General features: G+C 42.1%; 2 protein-coding genes and 1 pseudogene across 2 annotated transcripts in view; 1 reads left to right on the forward strand and 2 right to left on the reverse strand.

Annotated features, from left to right (window-relative positions):
* Window positions 1-13,642, reverse strand: part of LOC125887275 (uncharacterized) — a 753,166-nt pseudogene that overhangs the window by 648,787 nt on the left and 90,737 nt on the right.
* The window catches only part of LOC125887943 (histone H3-like), a 33,811-nt gene that overhangs the window by 8,682 nt on the left and 11,487 nt on the right, over window positions 1-13,642 (forward strand). The window lies entirely within an intron of this gene.
* Window positions 1,472-2,095, reverse strand: LOC125887945 (histone H1-like). Its single transcript, XM_049575098.1, has one exon. It carries the CDS (start codon window positions 2,093-2,095, stop codon window positions 1,472-1,474), a length of 624 nt encoding a protein of 207 aa, XP_049431055.1.

Raw genomic sequence — 13,642 nt, forward strand, 5'->3', positions numbered from 1 at the left:
CGACTTCAGATCCCCAGCTGCCAAAATGACAATCCATTCACATCATCCCATCACAGTCACCAGCACCTATATCCATCAACAGGCAGCACAGACATCCTGGACCTGATTATCTGCACTCCTGACCTGGCTATGAAACTTCATAACTTTACCACCACAAACCATCTCTCCAGTGACCATCTGCTTATTCTCACTATAGTTGCCTTTAAACTACAAGCAACTCAGAGAAAAAAATACAACTACAGAACAGCAAACTGGGAAACATTCAGAACAAACATAGAAGAAAAACTAAAGGGACCACTCTCATTACCATCCCCGAACATCTGGACCACCAAGCAACTAACCTAAGTCAACTTCTCATCCAAGCCAGAGAGGAAACAATACCCCAAACATCTGCCAAAGCACCGGCACAGACACTACCCACTAATTCATCAGGTTCAGATTATCCCACATCAAAACAGAAATCAACAGACTCTAAAGCACTATTAAAATACAGCTTTCCCTTCACTGACAGAAAATACAGGAAACTCAACCAAGATACCCCCGAACTTTCTGGCAAAAAATAAAGAGCATAAATGGAGATCCACCAAAAAACAACACACCACCACTCAAATCCCTGGGCACAATCATCACTGACAATAAAGACAAAGCCACATTCTTCCGTAATCATCTTGGAAACATCCATTCATGCCCAGATGACCCACATTTTGACCAGACATTGAAAACTATAGTCGATAAAGAAACTGAACAGCATGACAGAAAACAGACACTCACTGCCAACCACAATACAGAGCACCATCACCTCACAAAACCAGTCACCACTCAAGAACGCTATGAGCTGTGGGCAATTTCCTTACTGTAAGTCCGCATTGATGCTGACCTATGGTACAGGGGCATAAAGGGCTCACTCACTGACTCACTGACTTGACAGTCTGACAATGGGACAGCCCTCACACACTCATGCACTTCACATGAACGCGCCTCTAAATCAGTGAGTCTGTAAGGGATCGGATTGGAATTTGGCCGTCCTCTTAAATAGCCTTTCATCACTTGCATAAATGATAACAATTAATATGGTTTCACAAAATAAAGAACACAATTAAGGAAAATCATGCTGTTGGCCTGTGAGCTGTGTTAATGCAGTATGATGTGATGTTACCCTAAAATTAGCTGTGGATTATTAATCTGTTGTTGTTTGATGGCTGAGACATAAATTCCAACCACTGAAACTGCCAAAAATAAGTGTCATGGAAATAAATTCAGGCTTTTTTTTTCAGAATGGGAAATGTTAATGTTATAATTATTACTTATTATAATAATAGTAATAATGCTGATAATAATGATTAATTAATTAAAACAAGTGTATTCATTTAATGATAATAAAAACTAATAGCACATTGCTCTTTAAGGATGATGTGGGTGGCTCTTAAAAGAGCCTTTTAGTGAGTAGTTTGTTGATGAGACTGATGACAGCTCACTTCTTCTTGGCTGCTGCTTTCTTGACTTTGGGCTTGGCTGTCTTCTTTGCGGGGGCTTTCTTGGCTGCAGGGGCCTTTTTGGCCACCTTCTTGGGGCTCTTGGTGGTCTTTTTCGGGCTCTTTGCAGCCTTCTTGGGGCTCTTGGCTGCTTTCTTGGCCACTGCGGGTTTCTTAGCCTTCCTGGGAGACTTCTTAGCGGCTGCTGGCTTCTTAGCTGCCGCTGTCTTGGGCTTTTTGGCCGCTGCGGGCTTCTTGGCTTTAGGAGCGGCTTTCTTGGCCGGCTTCTTGACCTTCTTGGGTTCGGCAGCCTTCTTGCTCATCTTGAAGGAGCCGGAGGCCCCGGTCCCTTTGGTCTGGACCAGAGAGCCCTTAGCCACCAGGGCCTTGATGGTGGTCTTGACGCGGGACTTGTTCTTCTCCATATCATAGCCTCCGGCAGCCAGAGCCTTCTTGAGGGCGGCCGCAGACACGCCGCTCCGCTCCTTGAATGTGGCCACAGTTTTTAGGATGAGCTCGCCGACGCTGGGACCGGTCTTCTTCGGTCTCGGCGCCTTCTTCTTGGCGCCTTTTGCCGGCGCCTTTGGAGCTGGAGCTGGAGCTGTCTCTGCCATGTTGTTCATGCCTAGTAACACACAAGAGTGTCTGACTGGACTGCTGAAAGCTGAGACAGACAGACAGAAGATCTTGACACTTGTAGGGACCGTTCAGGACAGCCGTCCTCTTCAGTCCTGGTTGCTCCATGGGGAGTGGGGAGGGGAAAGGAGAGTAAAGGGTTAATTAATCACCATGACACCATCACAATCTTTTCACTCTGCTCACCATGCAATATAAAAATAATTTTCACACTTTTTTCTTTTTTTCCCATTTGTTCCCCTCTTTTTTCCTTTAACCCTGACTAGTTTTTTAAAACAAACAAACAAACAAACAAACAAACAAAAAACAAAACTACATTAAGATTGTAGGATATCAGTAACAATAGGACACATCTGTAAAAAACTATAAAACAAAGTCTAGGAACTTTTCAGTTGCCCCATCTTCAAATCAATAATTAAAATAATCAAATAACACAATAAGGAAAAGCAAGAGCAAAATCCTTTAAATATCTAAAATGTGTTGTGGTTGTGTTGGGTTTCTATATTGTGTTTCAGTAGAACAGACAGGAGAGTGGTGCGAATGGGTGGATTTGTTCTTTCTTCCTCAATGATTGGTTGGAGTGATGGATTTGTTTCAGCCCTGTGAAGATACTTTTTTCCCAGATAGACCATTCGTTCTTGCAGTGTCATGAAGCCAGAGAGAAGGTGGGTGTATTTGTTGCTTGTGTATTTGGGGATTCTGTAGCACATTTTTATTGCAATGTTTTGTATGGTCTGGAGTTTGTTTAGTTGTGCTGCCCCTACATTACACCAGGCAGGTGCTGCATATTCGAACAGAGGTCGAATCTAAGACTGATACACCCTTGAAGCCATTTCTGGATTTGCTCCTCCTTTTTTTCTGCAGAGCACTTTCAGATGGTTCAACCTTCGTCTGGCCTCATTTTCCATGTCAGCAATATGTGCTGTCCACTGCATGTTTTGTTGGAAGGTAACTCCTAGAAATTTTGCTGTTGGTGTGACCTGAAGAGTTCTTCCATACAGCTTGAGGTTTATTTGGTGGTTTTTGCGTGGGTGTCTGGTGAAGATTACGCATTGTGTTTTTGTAGGATTCAGTTTCACTCTCCACATGTTTGCCCAGCACAGCCCAGCTGTGATGCACACCTGGAGCTTTTTGGCAGCATATTTTATATTCTTTGCAGTGGCCCAATAACAGAGGTCGTCTGTGAACTGCGAGACCTGTCCCTTTCCTCTAGGTGGATAATATATGTCACAAATATACAGTAAAAACAGCAGAGGACTGAGGGCTGAGCCTTGGGGCACACCGGCTTCTGGGCCGAATCTGGAAGAGACTGAGGTTCCAACTTTCACTGCGATTTCTCTGTCATTTAAAAAACTGTTTAAAAGCACCACCATTTGTTGTGGGAATTTTAGATTCTGAGCCAGCAACCTGTATACAAGTCCATCATGCCACATTTTATCGAATGCCTTCTCAATATCAAAGAAGACTCCAATCGTCACTTCTTTTTTATTAAAGCCACGCTGTACATCTTCTGCCAGCCTCAGGATGTTATCAGTTGTGCTTCTTTGCCTCCTGAATCCTGCCTGGTGGACCCCCAAAACTCCTAGAGCATCAAAATGTCTTTGAAGCCTGTCAGCCAGCACTCTCTCCAGTAGTTTGCCCAGAGTGCTCAGGAGGCTGATGGGTCTGTAGTTGGCTGCCAGGTGAGGATCTTTGTGTGGTTTGGGGATCATGGTGACCAGAGCTGATTTCCAGGGCTTAGGGAAGTAACCAGTATGGAGGCAGATTGTGAAGAGGTCTGCGAGTTGAGCCAGATATTCTGTTGCTGATTCTTTGATGAGTCTGTTGTCTACACCATCTTCCCCCAGGGCTTTGCCTTTGCCTAGAGTTCGGTTATTGTGACAGCTTTAATCAGAGGGTTATTGGTATCTGTGTTTGTTGTTATGGGTAGATGTGTATGCAGACTGACCTGCCGCTCTACAATCTCTTTCCACTCTGGATCGCATAAAGGGTCCTCTGGGCATGAATGGACATTCTTCAAGTGCTCTTTAAAAACATTTGCCTTTTCTTTTTCTTCTTCAATAATCTTGTCATTATTTCTTAGTACTGAGACTTTAGTGTTGTTTTTCTTTCCATTTAGTTGATGAATTTTTTGCCAGAATGTTTTTCTCATGTTTTTTCATTTTTTAGGTCTGTGTAAAACCTGTCCCATGTTCTTTCTCTCTCCTTCTTTATTTCTGTCCATATTTGTGTTTGTAATTGATTAACTCTTTGTTTAATCTCTGGAGATCTTGTTTTCATGAACTCTCTTCTTAGTTTCCTTTTTGTTTTTATCAGGTGTATCAGTGAAAGTGGAAGATTCTTTGGACCATTTTGAACTCCTTGAGGTTTATTGTGTTTTCCCGGGCTGTGAGGAGAATTTCTTTGGTCAATGGTGGAGGGCTCGGGGTCACAAGGAAGGAGATTATTACTCAGGTTGGTGGTGGAATGTTTAAATGCCTCTCAGTTTGCTGTTTTATAATCATATTTTAGAGGTGATTATTGGAAGGTGGTCGCTGCCAATATCTGGACACACAGAAAACTGGATCACTTTTTCTGTGAGGTCTGGGGTGATGAGGCAAAGATCCAGAATATCCACTGAGTTGTAAGAGGACAAATAGTGTGTTGGTTCATCATTGTTTAAAAGGACAAGGTCAGACTGTTCGATTACGCTGTTTAGTATAATACCTGACTGGTTTGTAGCTTTGTTATTGAAAGATGAATGTTTGGTATTAAAATCTCCCATTATCACAACTGTCTTTTCTTTTAGGAGGGTTTCTTGAAAGAGATGTGGAGATGGAGTGACACCAGGTGGACAATAAACTGACATGAGGAGCATGCTAGAGTTTGAAGAGAGCTTAACTCTGGCAGTAACAAATTCATTATTCTGGGCTTGTTCAGGACTCAATGAGATCGTAGTTTCATGATAAACAACTGGTCTTTTAATAAGCAGAGCCACTCCTCCACCTTTTCCCTGAGGTCTGTCACTTCTTATGATGTCATATCCAGGTAGAGAGAAATCGATGTGGGGGGAGAGGAATGTTTCATTTATTGAAGCTACATGCACGTCTTTTTCCTGTAGAATGTACAGCAGCTCTTCTCTGTTTGATCTTATGCCTCTTATGTTAATATGAAAAATGTTAAATTGGCCCCTTTTTTTCCTTTCTCTTTCTTTAACTTTTTATTGGAAGTGTTTTTCCAGTCATTTCCAGATGACTTCAAAGTGTTTTCCGTCCTGGCACAAGGTCTTCAGGTCATCCTGGCGGGTGGTGCGTTGTGCTAGGGGTCTGGTGGTTTTGTGACCTCAGTGGAGCTGAGAGAGAGACTGGGTCCGGGGATGGGGGGGCCGGATCTGGGATAAATATGTTGGACATTGCTTGGAAGCCGCGGAATGATTACCACCACAGTTAGCACATTTTGCTTCATGTTTGGCTTTGTCACATATTTGTGTGAGTGCTCTTCTCCACATCTGACACATTTAGTTTTGTTTCTGCACTGTGGGGCTGTGTGGTTAAACCCCTGGCAGCTAAGAAACACTGTTTGATGTTCAGAGCAGTGTGTGCTTTTTCGACCCAATAGTGGAAAAAGTCCATGAAAAATCCTTCCCTTAGAAGTTTAGTGGCATCATCAGGGTTAGTCAAGGAGACCCTGATAAAGGTGGTGGGGGTCTCTGTTCTCCTGCTGATGATGCGGTGGGCTCTCAGTATCTCAATGCCTTGGTTATTAAGTTCCTCTTTGATTTGGTCGACAGTGATGTTGAGTGATGGTCCTTTAATGATGAATTGCCTGTTAGTTTGTTGTGGTCCTGTCCTGCCTTGGCGGTTTGCCAGCTTCACGCTGAGGTTGGAGCTTTGAAAAGCTTTTTCAGGCCATGGTGCTAGGAGCTGGTTCATTGATTTGAGGTCTTTTGGGAAAACCAGCAGCCCTCCCCGCTGCAAGTTAACCAACTTATGGAGTGATATTGTTGGTTTACAGCGCATTATTTCTTTGGCAATGTCCTTTTCAGTTTGAAATACTGCTCTGTTGATGTTGTCAATGATTATTGGTGGGGGAGCGTTGGACTGCTGTGTTGTTTCAGGTGGTGGCGTTGCTTGAGGACTTGAGTTTGGTCTGTATCTTTTTTGGGGATTTTGAACCAGTTCAAAGCCGTTGTCATCACTGGCTGTTACAGCCTGAGCATACGATCGATGGGCATGGGCTACAGCAGGAGCAGGTTTGCTTCCATTTTGTAGAAAAATATCCATTTTGGTGAGTGTGCTTTTCAATTCTGGCACAAATAAAGCAAGTGGAGTTTGTTGAATATGATAACTGAGATCATTGAACAGGGTTTGAATTTGTCCGAAAATTGTTTTCAGAATTTCATCTGGTTTATTTTGAGAGCTCTGGGTGCTGCTGATCAGAGGTGGTTTGGGGGCACTTGCTGACCCTTGCTCGACAGTCTGCAGCGCCTCTTCAATAAAGTTGTCAATGCTTGGGTTGGCAGCTGGATGAGGGTCAGAGGGAAGAGGAGTTGGTTTTGGCTTGATATTGTCAAGAGGATTTTGTTTGGTTGGCCTCAGTGGATCAGCAGGCTTTAATTTGGTGGATGTTTTAGTGGAGTTTATTTTTCCATTAAAGGGTATGGACCCCACAGCTTGCCTATGTTCTGGTGTCATTGTGTTGGAGCATTGTTTTGCTACCATTTTGTATGTGCGTGCCTGTGTGTGTTTCAATAACTTGCAATTTAGTTATTTTAAAATGGAGAAAAATGATTAAAACCAGTTTAAAAGGAAGAAAAATAGATAAAATGGGCAAAGTTCTTAATTTAAAAAAAGGAAAATATTATAACACTTAGAATAATAAGTTAAATATACTACACAAAGGGTTATAACATTCAATTGCGATTTAAATTTTGGGAAGTATCCACTAGAAATAGGCTGAGCTACAGCCTTCTCCCAGAGAGGGGAAAAAACCCTGCCTTATGGAAGACAGCAAACAATACGTGTGTTAGGTGAGCAAGTGAACAGAAAGTGATAAGTGCTTTAGTGAATGACTTAATGCCGGGGTTTGTGACAAGGTGCCCAAACTTCAAGACACCTTACCACCGGGATGGGAAGTGCATAAGAGATTATTAGAGTCTGCTTGTCTTCCTTCACGGGTTTGCAAGCCTCTTTATACAGCCGCGGTTGTAGACGTTTTCTCCACACAAAGAGCAAGAGGATGACTCGTCCGTTGTCCGGCTGAAAGCTCCGAGCAGGAGGCTGTCCTTAAACACACCGTGAGAACCGTGGAGACTCAACCCAGCCCGTGGCTCCTCTGTGCAGTGTGAAAGCTGGAGCACTTGTGTTTTCTCTTGACTGACAAAAGGTAAAAAACTAAATGTGGGACAAGTGCTGAAGGCTGTCAGCGAAGGCAGCCGATAGCGGACTTGTGCCTCTTCATATTCAAGTCATGTAGAGCTCTGATGCTCTCTGCATTTTGTCTGTGGAGCCTCCAAACCTCACCTATTCACCGCCGTGGCCAGCACTGCTCAGCGGCTTTTCCCACTCATTTGTCTCCTAAAATGACTTCAAATGCATCACAGCTCCACCAAAGCCGTTTTCCAGCAGCCCACATGTTTGTTCAGGGACTCAGTGTAAAAAAAAACATCTGCTGTTGATGACTTTGGAATAAACTGAAGTTATTTTGGTTGCAGCAAACACACTGATGATGGGCGCCGTTTGTCAGACTTGTATCAGAACTGGGGTCCGTTTCACAAAAGTAGGATTCAGACATCCAGGATAAGTAAGTAAGCCTGGCTCAACCAATCCAAAACAACAGAGTTCAGGCTTAATTGGTTCCACAAACGCCAAGCCAGGATAAGTAGACACGGATTCATCAAGCCAGGTGAAACTAATCGTGGATAAGTTGCAACACATGGCTCCTTAAATAGACCCTGTAATTGATCACAGATTCACTGATTCACCATGGCATCACGTGCAGCATACTTCTCCCCATCGGAGCAGGACATAATTATGGAGGCCTACGAAGAGGTAAAAGAACAAATTAAAAAGAAAGGAAACACTGCCACCGCCATCAAACAAAGAGAGAAAGCATGGCAAAGTATTGCAGACCGCCTGAATGCGTATGTATTGCACAAACACACACTCACTACTCTGCTGAATCCATCACAATTACAATCCAAATAGTTAATTAACATTCCCAAAAACGTAGTTATACTCTGATTATGAAACTGCGAGTGAAATGGACTGTAGATGTGAAATTATGTAAATGCAACTACATATTTGCTCCTCAGTTATTTCATTCACTATCTATGTGTGTGTGTGTGTGTGTTATTTATTTTGTCTTAATTAATTTATTATTCTTAGATTAAACATGACTGGGCCCAAACGAACTTGGCAACAAGTCAAGATCAAATATAAGAACATCCTGCAGAATGGTAAGTGACCTGACAAATACTATGCACGTGCGTACATTGTACCCACAGGGTGCCTACTCACATATTGTCTGTACTTATAGCTGTTAAAAAAAAAACCCACAAGCAAGGCACGGGTGGTGGGTCACCACCAGCTGACCTCACCCCTGCAGAGGACAGAGCCCTGGAACTTAACAGAGGCAGGCCTGTGTTAGAGGGGATCCCTGGGGGGACAGACTCAAATATAAATTCCTCCCAGGAAGATGCCTCCCTCTTCATTAAAGGTACATTCTTCCATCTTTACATGGGACATAACCAACCATTCATATTGAATCCATTTGGACTATCTGACTCTGTTTTACCTTGCAGTATCTGGAAACACCATCTCACTGTTGGAGCCTCCAACAGTGGCGTCACCAATACCAGAGGATGATGATCCAGTGAGTCCTCCATCAAAGTCATACTGTAAGCCTGGCATGTCTCATCTGCTTGCTTTAATATGAATCCCTTTTAAATGTGATAGGGTGAAGGCACCAGTGGAGCAGCAGGAGCAGATGAAGTCGATGAGGAGACTGTGTCTCTTGATTCAAGAAGGTTTGAGGTATCATGTCAAATGAAAGTACTCATTCAGTCTACAATGGTGAGAAGTCATCATCATCTGGAGCCCACACAAAATGTCATTTCTGTAACAGGACCCAGATGCTCTGCAGGATGAAAGCCAGCCTTGCAACATAGTGAGTATTTATGGAAGTACATTCCCATCATGCAAAATTCCTGCTGTGCTGATTATTATGTGTTTACAGAACTCACAAGCTATCAGACAGCTGTATGCCACACATCTGAAACGGCAAATACAACTGGCCGATCTGGACATTGAATACAAAAGAAGACAGATGGCAGACCTCTCCGTGGAGTCCGAAATTAAAAGGAGGAAACTGAGGAAACTGAACCTTGAAATAAAAAAACTTGAGCGGGAGGTGAGTTTCACCTTCAGTGTACACTGTATGCTGACTGTAACACAGACAATCTATTAATTATTATTCTCCTTTCCTCACCCAGCTTCAAGAAGAAGAATCTTAAATAAAAGATCAAAAGACCTTCTGTGGTGTTTGCTTGTTTAATTTGTGCACAGTTAGGTGGGATTGCAGATTGTATTCCACAGTCTGACATAATGCCTAGTGTCATCTCTATGGTAGCCCCAAGTGCTTTGATTGGTTAGAAGTCACACACCAAAGACTGGCTGTATTAAGACAAAAAGAAATGCACATAATGTACCTGAAATGCTATTTCCCAGATATCAAAACACTTTATGGCAGAAGTTGAGCAGTGTGAAGGTCAAACAGGGAGCATTTTAATCAATTATCTATTCTTTAAGGCAATAGGTATCCTGATAATTAGATAACCATTTGTAGCTTGTGAGAGTGCAAAGGTGTTCCTCATTAAATCTAGCGATCCAATAGCCTATATGAAGGCCCAAAATGGTGTGTTCCTTCCTGCTGAAACAATGGCGTGTCCATTCCTGCAAGAGGTTGTGGATGAAGAAGCTCTTGTGCTCAGGAGAGCCTTCAGGCGGGAGAGGGTCTTCAGGGACAGGGCGAACCCATTGGCCTTCCTGATGACCACCTACACGAAAGATATAGGTTTTCTGCAGATGGCATCCGATATCTGTGCAGACTGCTGGGTCCCAGGATCCAACACCACACAGCACGGAGCCATGCGCTGAGTGTTGAGCAAATGGTGTGTGTGGCCTTGCGCTTCTTTGCAAGTGGGGTTTCCTGTACTCAGTGGGGATGCTGAAAACCTGGCCAAGGCCACAATTTGCCGTGGTGGTAGTGTCTGTCTAGCCCTCAAATCACTATCAGGTGTCTTCATCTCCTTCCCTGGACACAGAAGACTCAGTGACATCAAAGAGGATTTTTATAGGATTGCAGGTAAGAGTACTGTAAGTACAAATTACAGGACAAGTGTTAAGTCATAGTAGGATACTTATTGCTTTGTGTTGCAGGTTTCCCCAATGTCATTGGTGCACTTGACTGCACCCATATCAGAATAAAATCCCCCTCAGGTGCCCATGAGGGAGATTTTGTGAACAGGAAATCCTTTCACAGCATTAATGTTCAGGTGAACATGACTTTATGACATTAATGAACATTGTACATTGCTTGTGATGTGCATTGAATGGTTTAATAGTCTACATCTTATAATTTCAGATGGTCTGCAATGCTGACTACCTGATCAGCAATGTTGTGGCAAAGTGGCCTGGCTCAGTCCATGACTCACGAATCTTTCGGTCCTCTGCAGTCTATCGGCGCCTGTCACAAGGTGAGCCACATGACCTCAATTAATAACCACTTTTAAAATCAAGGCTATGTCAAGAATGTCCCTCTATTTATGAGGCTGTGATGATGACATTTTGTATTCACAGGTGAATTCTCTGGTGTGGGACAGAGGCTATGCCTGCGAGCCTTTTTGCCTCACACCCTACGCAGACCCTCAGGAAGCAAGTCCAGACAGAGCATGCGATATTACTGTGGCCTGTGCTGTCCTCCACAATGTGGCCTGCCTGAGGAAGGAGAGGGCCCCCAGAGTGCCATCAGATGTGGACTGGGACAATCCGGCCATCTTCCCGGATGATGACAGTGGTCGGCTGATCAGGGACCAATACGTTTTGAATTATTTCAGTTAAAATGCATTCTGCACATTTAAGTTGAATATGGCCTGCAATAGCAGAGGAATTTGTGTTATTTTATATTAATTTGGCTTATTGTGCTGTGTACTGTGTGTATACAGGCCTGACATTTGTTCATTTGTTAAGTATGGATTTGTCCTGCATTTATTCCAGTGTGCAGACATGCAGGGTGTTTTATATACAGACCTTTGAGAATGTGTATTTATTCTTGTGATGAATAATATGCTTTGATTCAGTGCTTTCTATCTTGTAGAGCACTGTGTGACGTCACTTTTGAAAGGAACTGATGGATTACTTGCTTTGATTTATCCTATTCAATAAAGGAACATCATGTCATCATGTTACTGTATGGTGTGTATTTTTTTAATCATTTATTTAATCATATATATATATATATATATATATATATATATATATATATATATAATCCCTTATCCTGGTTTTGTGAAACAGGCTCCTGCTGTGACCGTGAACATGTCCTCGTTATTATTATTATTATTATTATTATTATTATTACTACTACTACTAGATTTTAAAGGACTCAGTTCCAAACGAGGTGTGTAACAGAACATACATGTTTTTAATAATAGAAATAAATGAAAACATTTATGTTAGCAGAAAAAAGTATGTGTGCACAAGCACCCTGGACAGGTTCCTCACACAGAGGGCCATGTACTGTGTGTGATTAAATACATGCTCTCATCCCCATTCCTCTTTGTCCAATGGTGGTGCAGTGTCTACAGTTGGACACATTTTGGGTTTGAATTGTTGCAGTCTGAGCTGGTTGAAACACTGTAACTGGATAAACAAGATTCAACATGTTGTGTGCATTTTATCTATCATACTGAGGTGAAGAAGTATCCTTATATTTAATATACTAATGTTGCACATTATAGGCTATATATATTTAACCTGGTGAATCCATCACATCAGAGATTCCTCAAAAATGTAAATGTATTTCACAAATGACCCAGTGATGCACTGAGATGTCCTTAGTGACCAACATCAGTGCAATCAACAAAACAAAACCTTTCTGCAGTGTGTTATATTAATAATAATAATAAACTTACTTTTTCTGTAAGCTACAAGTGATACAACAGCCTCAAGATGTTGAAAATACAGTCTAAATACCTCCAAACTACTGTGTGTGGCCTACTTTTCTGAATGTGTCACAAATGGATTTGTGGTTGTCTTTTTTGTGTGTTCGTTTGTTTTTTAACTTCATTTTAAGAAACAAAATTTGTTTATTAATGCAGCAAGATCCAAAATGGTTTACCTGATTTATTCTAACTGTAGTGGATTTTAAAGTAGGCTACGCATGTTGAGTGGAATACTATATAAATATGTAAGGGTTAATGCCCGACGAATGAGGTGTCCATTATCAGGAATTAATGGACTGAGGCAACCTCCGCTTCGCGTCGGACGGTTCACGCCTCTGCGAAGTCCGTGAATTCCTGATAATGGACACCTTGAAGGGAGTTAACCCGCTTATACCATGGTCACTTACCAAAGAAATGGATATTAAATCAATTATTTATGCTTATGCTTTAATGTGTTTTACAGTTAAAATCACGAGTTTTTCACAAGCCACAGCTGAGCAGACTACTTAATCGGTCTTTGTCAGGTGACGTAATGCTTGTGACAGCCGCAGTGTATTGTGGGTCGAATCGCCATTTTGGAGGGTCACTCGTTGTAAACAACTCAACAGTGAACATTGTCTTTGATAAAATGGGACACTCGTGTTGTGTGAAAGGCTGTCATACTAAGTCACACGAAAGAAATGGCAGAAAAGTTGACCACCACATGAGATTTTTTCGGTTTCCCACTTAGAAAAGAGGTTATGGACAGCAGGTTGAGGAAATAACGAAGAGGCGTCGGATGGCCTGGGTCGCAGCGGTGAGACGGAAGGGCATCACTTTCGACACCATATCTCCCTTCATGCGTGTTTGCTCTCGGCATTTTCATAAAGGCAAGTAAGAGAGTTGTTTTTTTGTTTAAGTAATGTTACTGAATATGCTGGTTTTTGCTTTCTAAAGTCGCTATTTTCACATTGGCTAACCTTAGCTAGCTAGCTAGCATCACTTGTAAACTACAGGCAAAGAGAGAGGGCAGTCTGGGCTAATCTGTTCGTGTTAAATCAGTGTGTATTTTATTTTATCATTTTATTTTATCATCTTATATCAAAACATTACAAAGTGAATGATTTTAAAGATAAGGTAAACAGCAAAAATGCATAATAACACAGAAATATTTATCAATGCATGAGATTTCCTCTTGTGATCTGAGAGATCTGATGGGATGGTTAACTGGTAGCATGTCTGATTAAGTGGTTACGATTGTGAAATGTCATGGAAGCATCCAATGTTAACTAGCTTTCTAAATAAAACCTAACATGTGATTGCAGGTCAACCAGCTTATGAAATGATGGAGGCT

This window comes from Epinephelus fuscoguttatus, linkage group LG4, assembly GCF_011397635.1.
Source record: "Epinephelus fuscoguttatus linkage group LG4, E.fuscoguttatus.final_Chr_v1".
Lineage (NCBI taxonomy): Eukaryota > Metazoa > Chordata > Actinopteri > Perciformes > Serranidae > Epinephelus > Epinephelus fuscoguttatus.

What these genes read in the sequence shown, in the direction of transcription:
- LOC125887945 (XM_049575098.1), bottom strand. Translation starts at nt 2,095, where the DNA reads ATGAACAACATGGCAGAGACAGCTCCAGCTCCAGCTCCAAAGGCGCCG.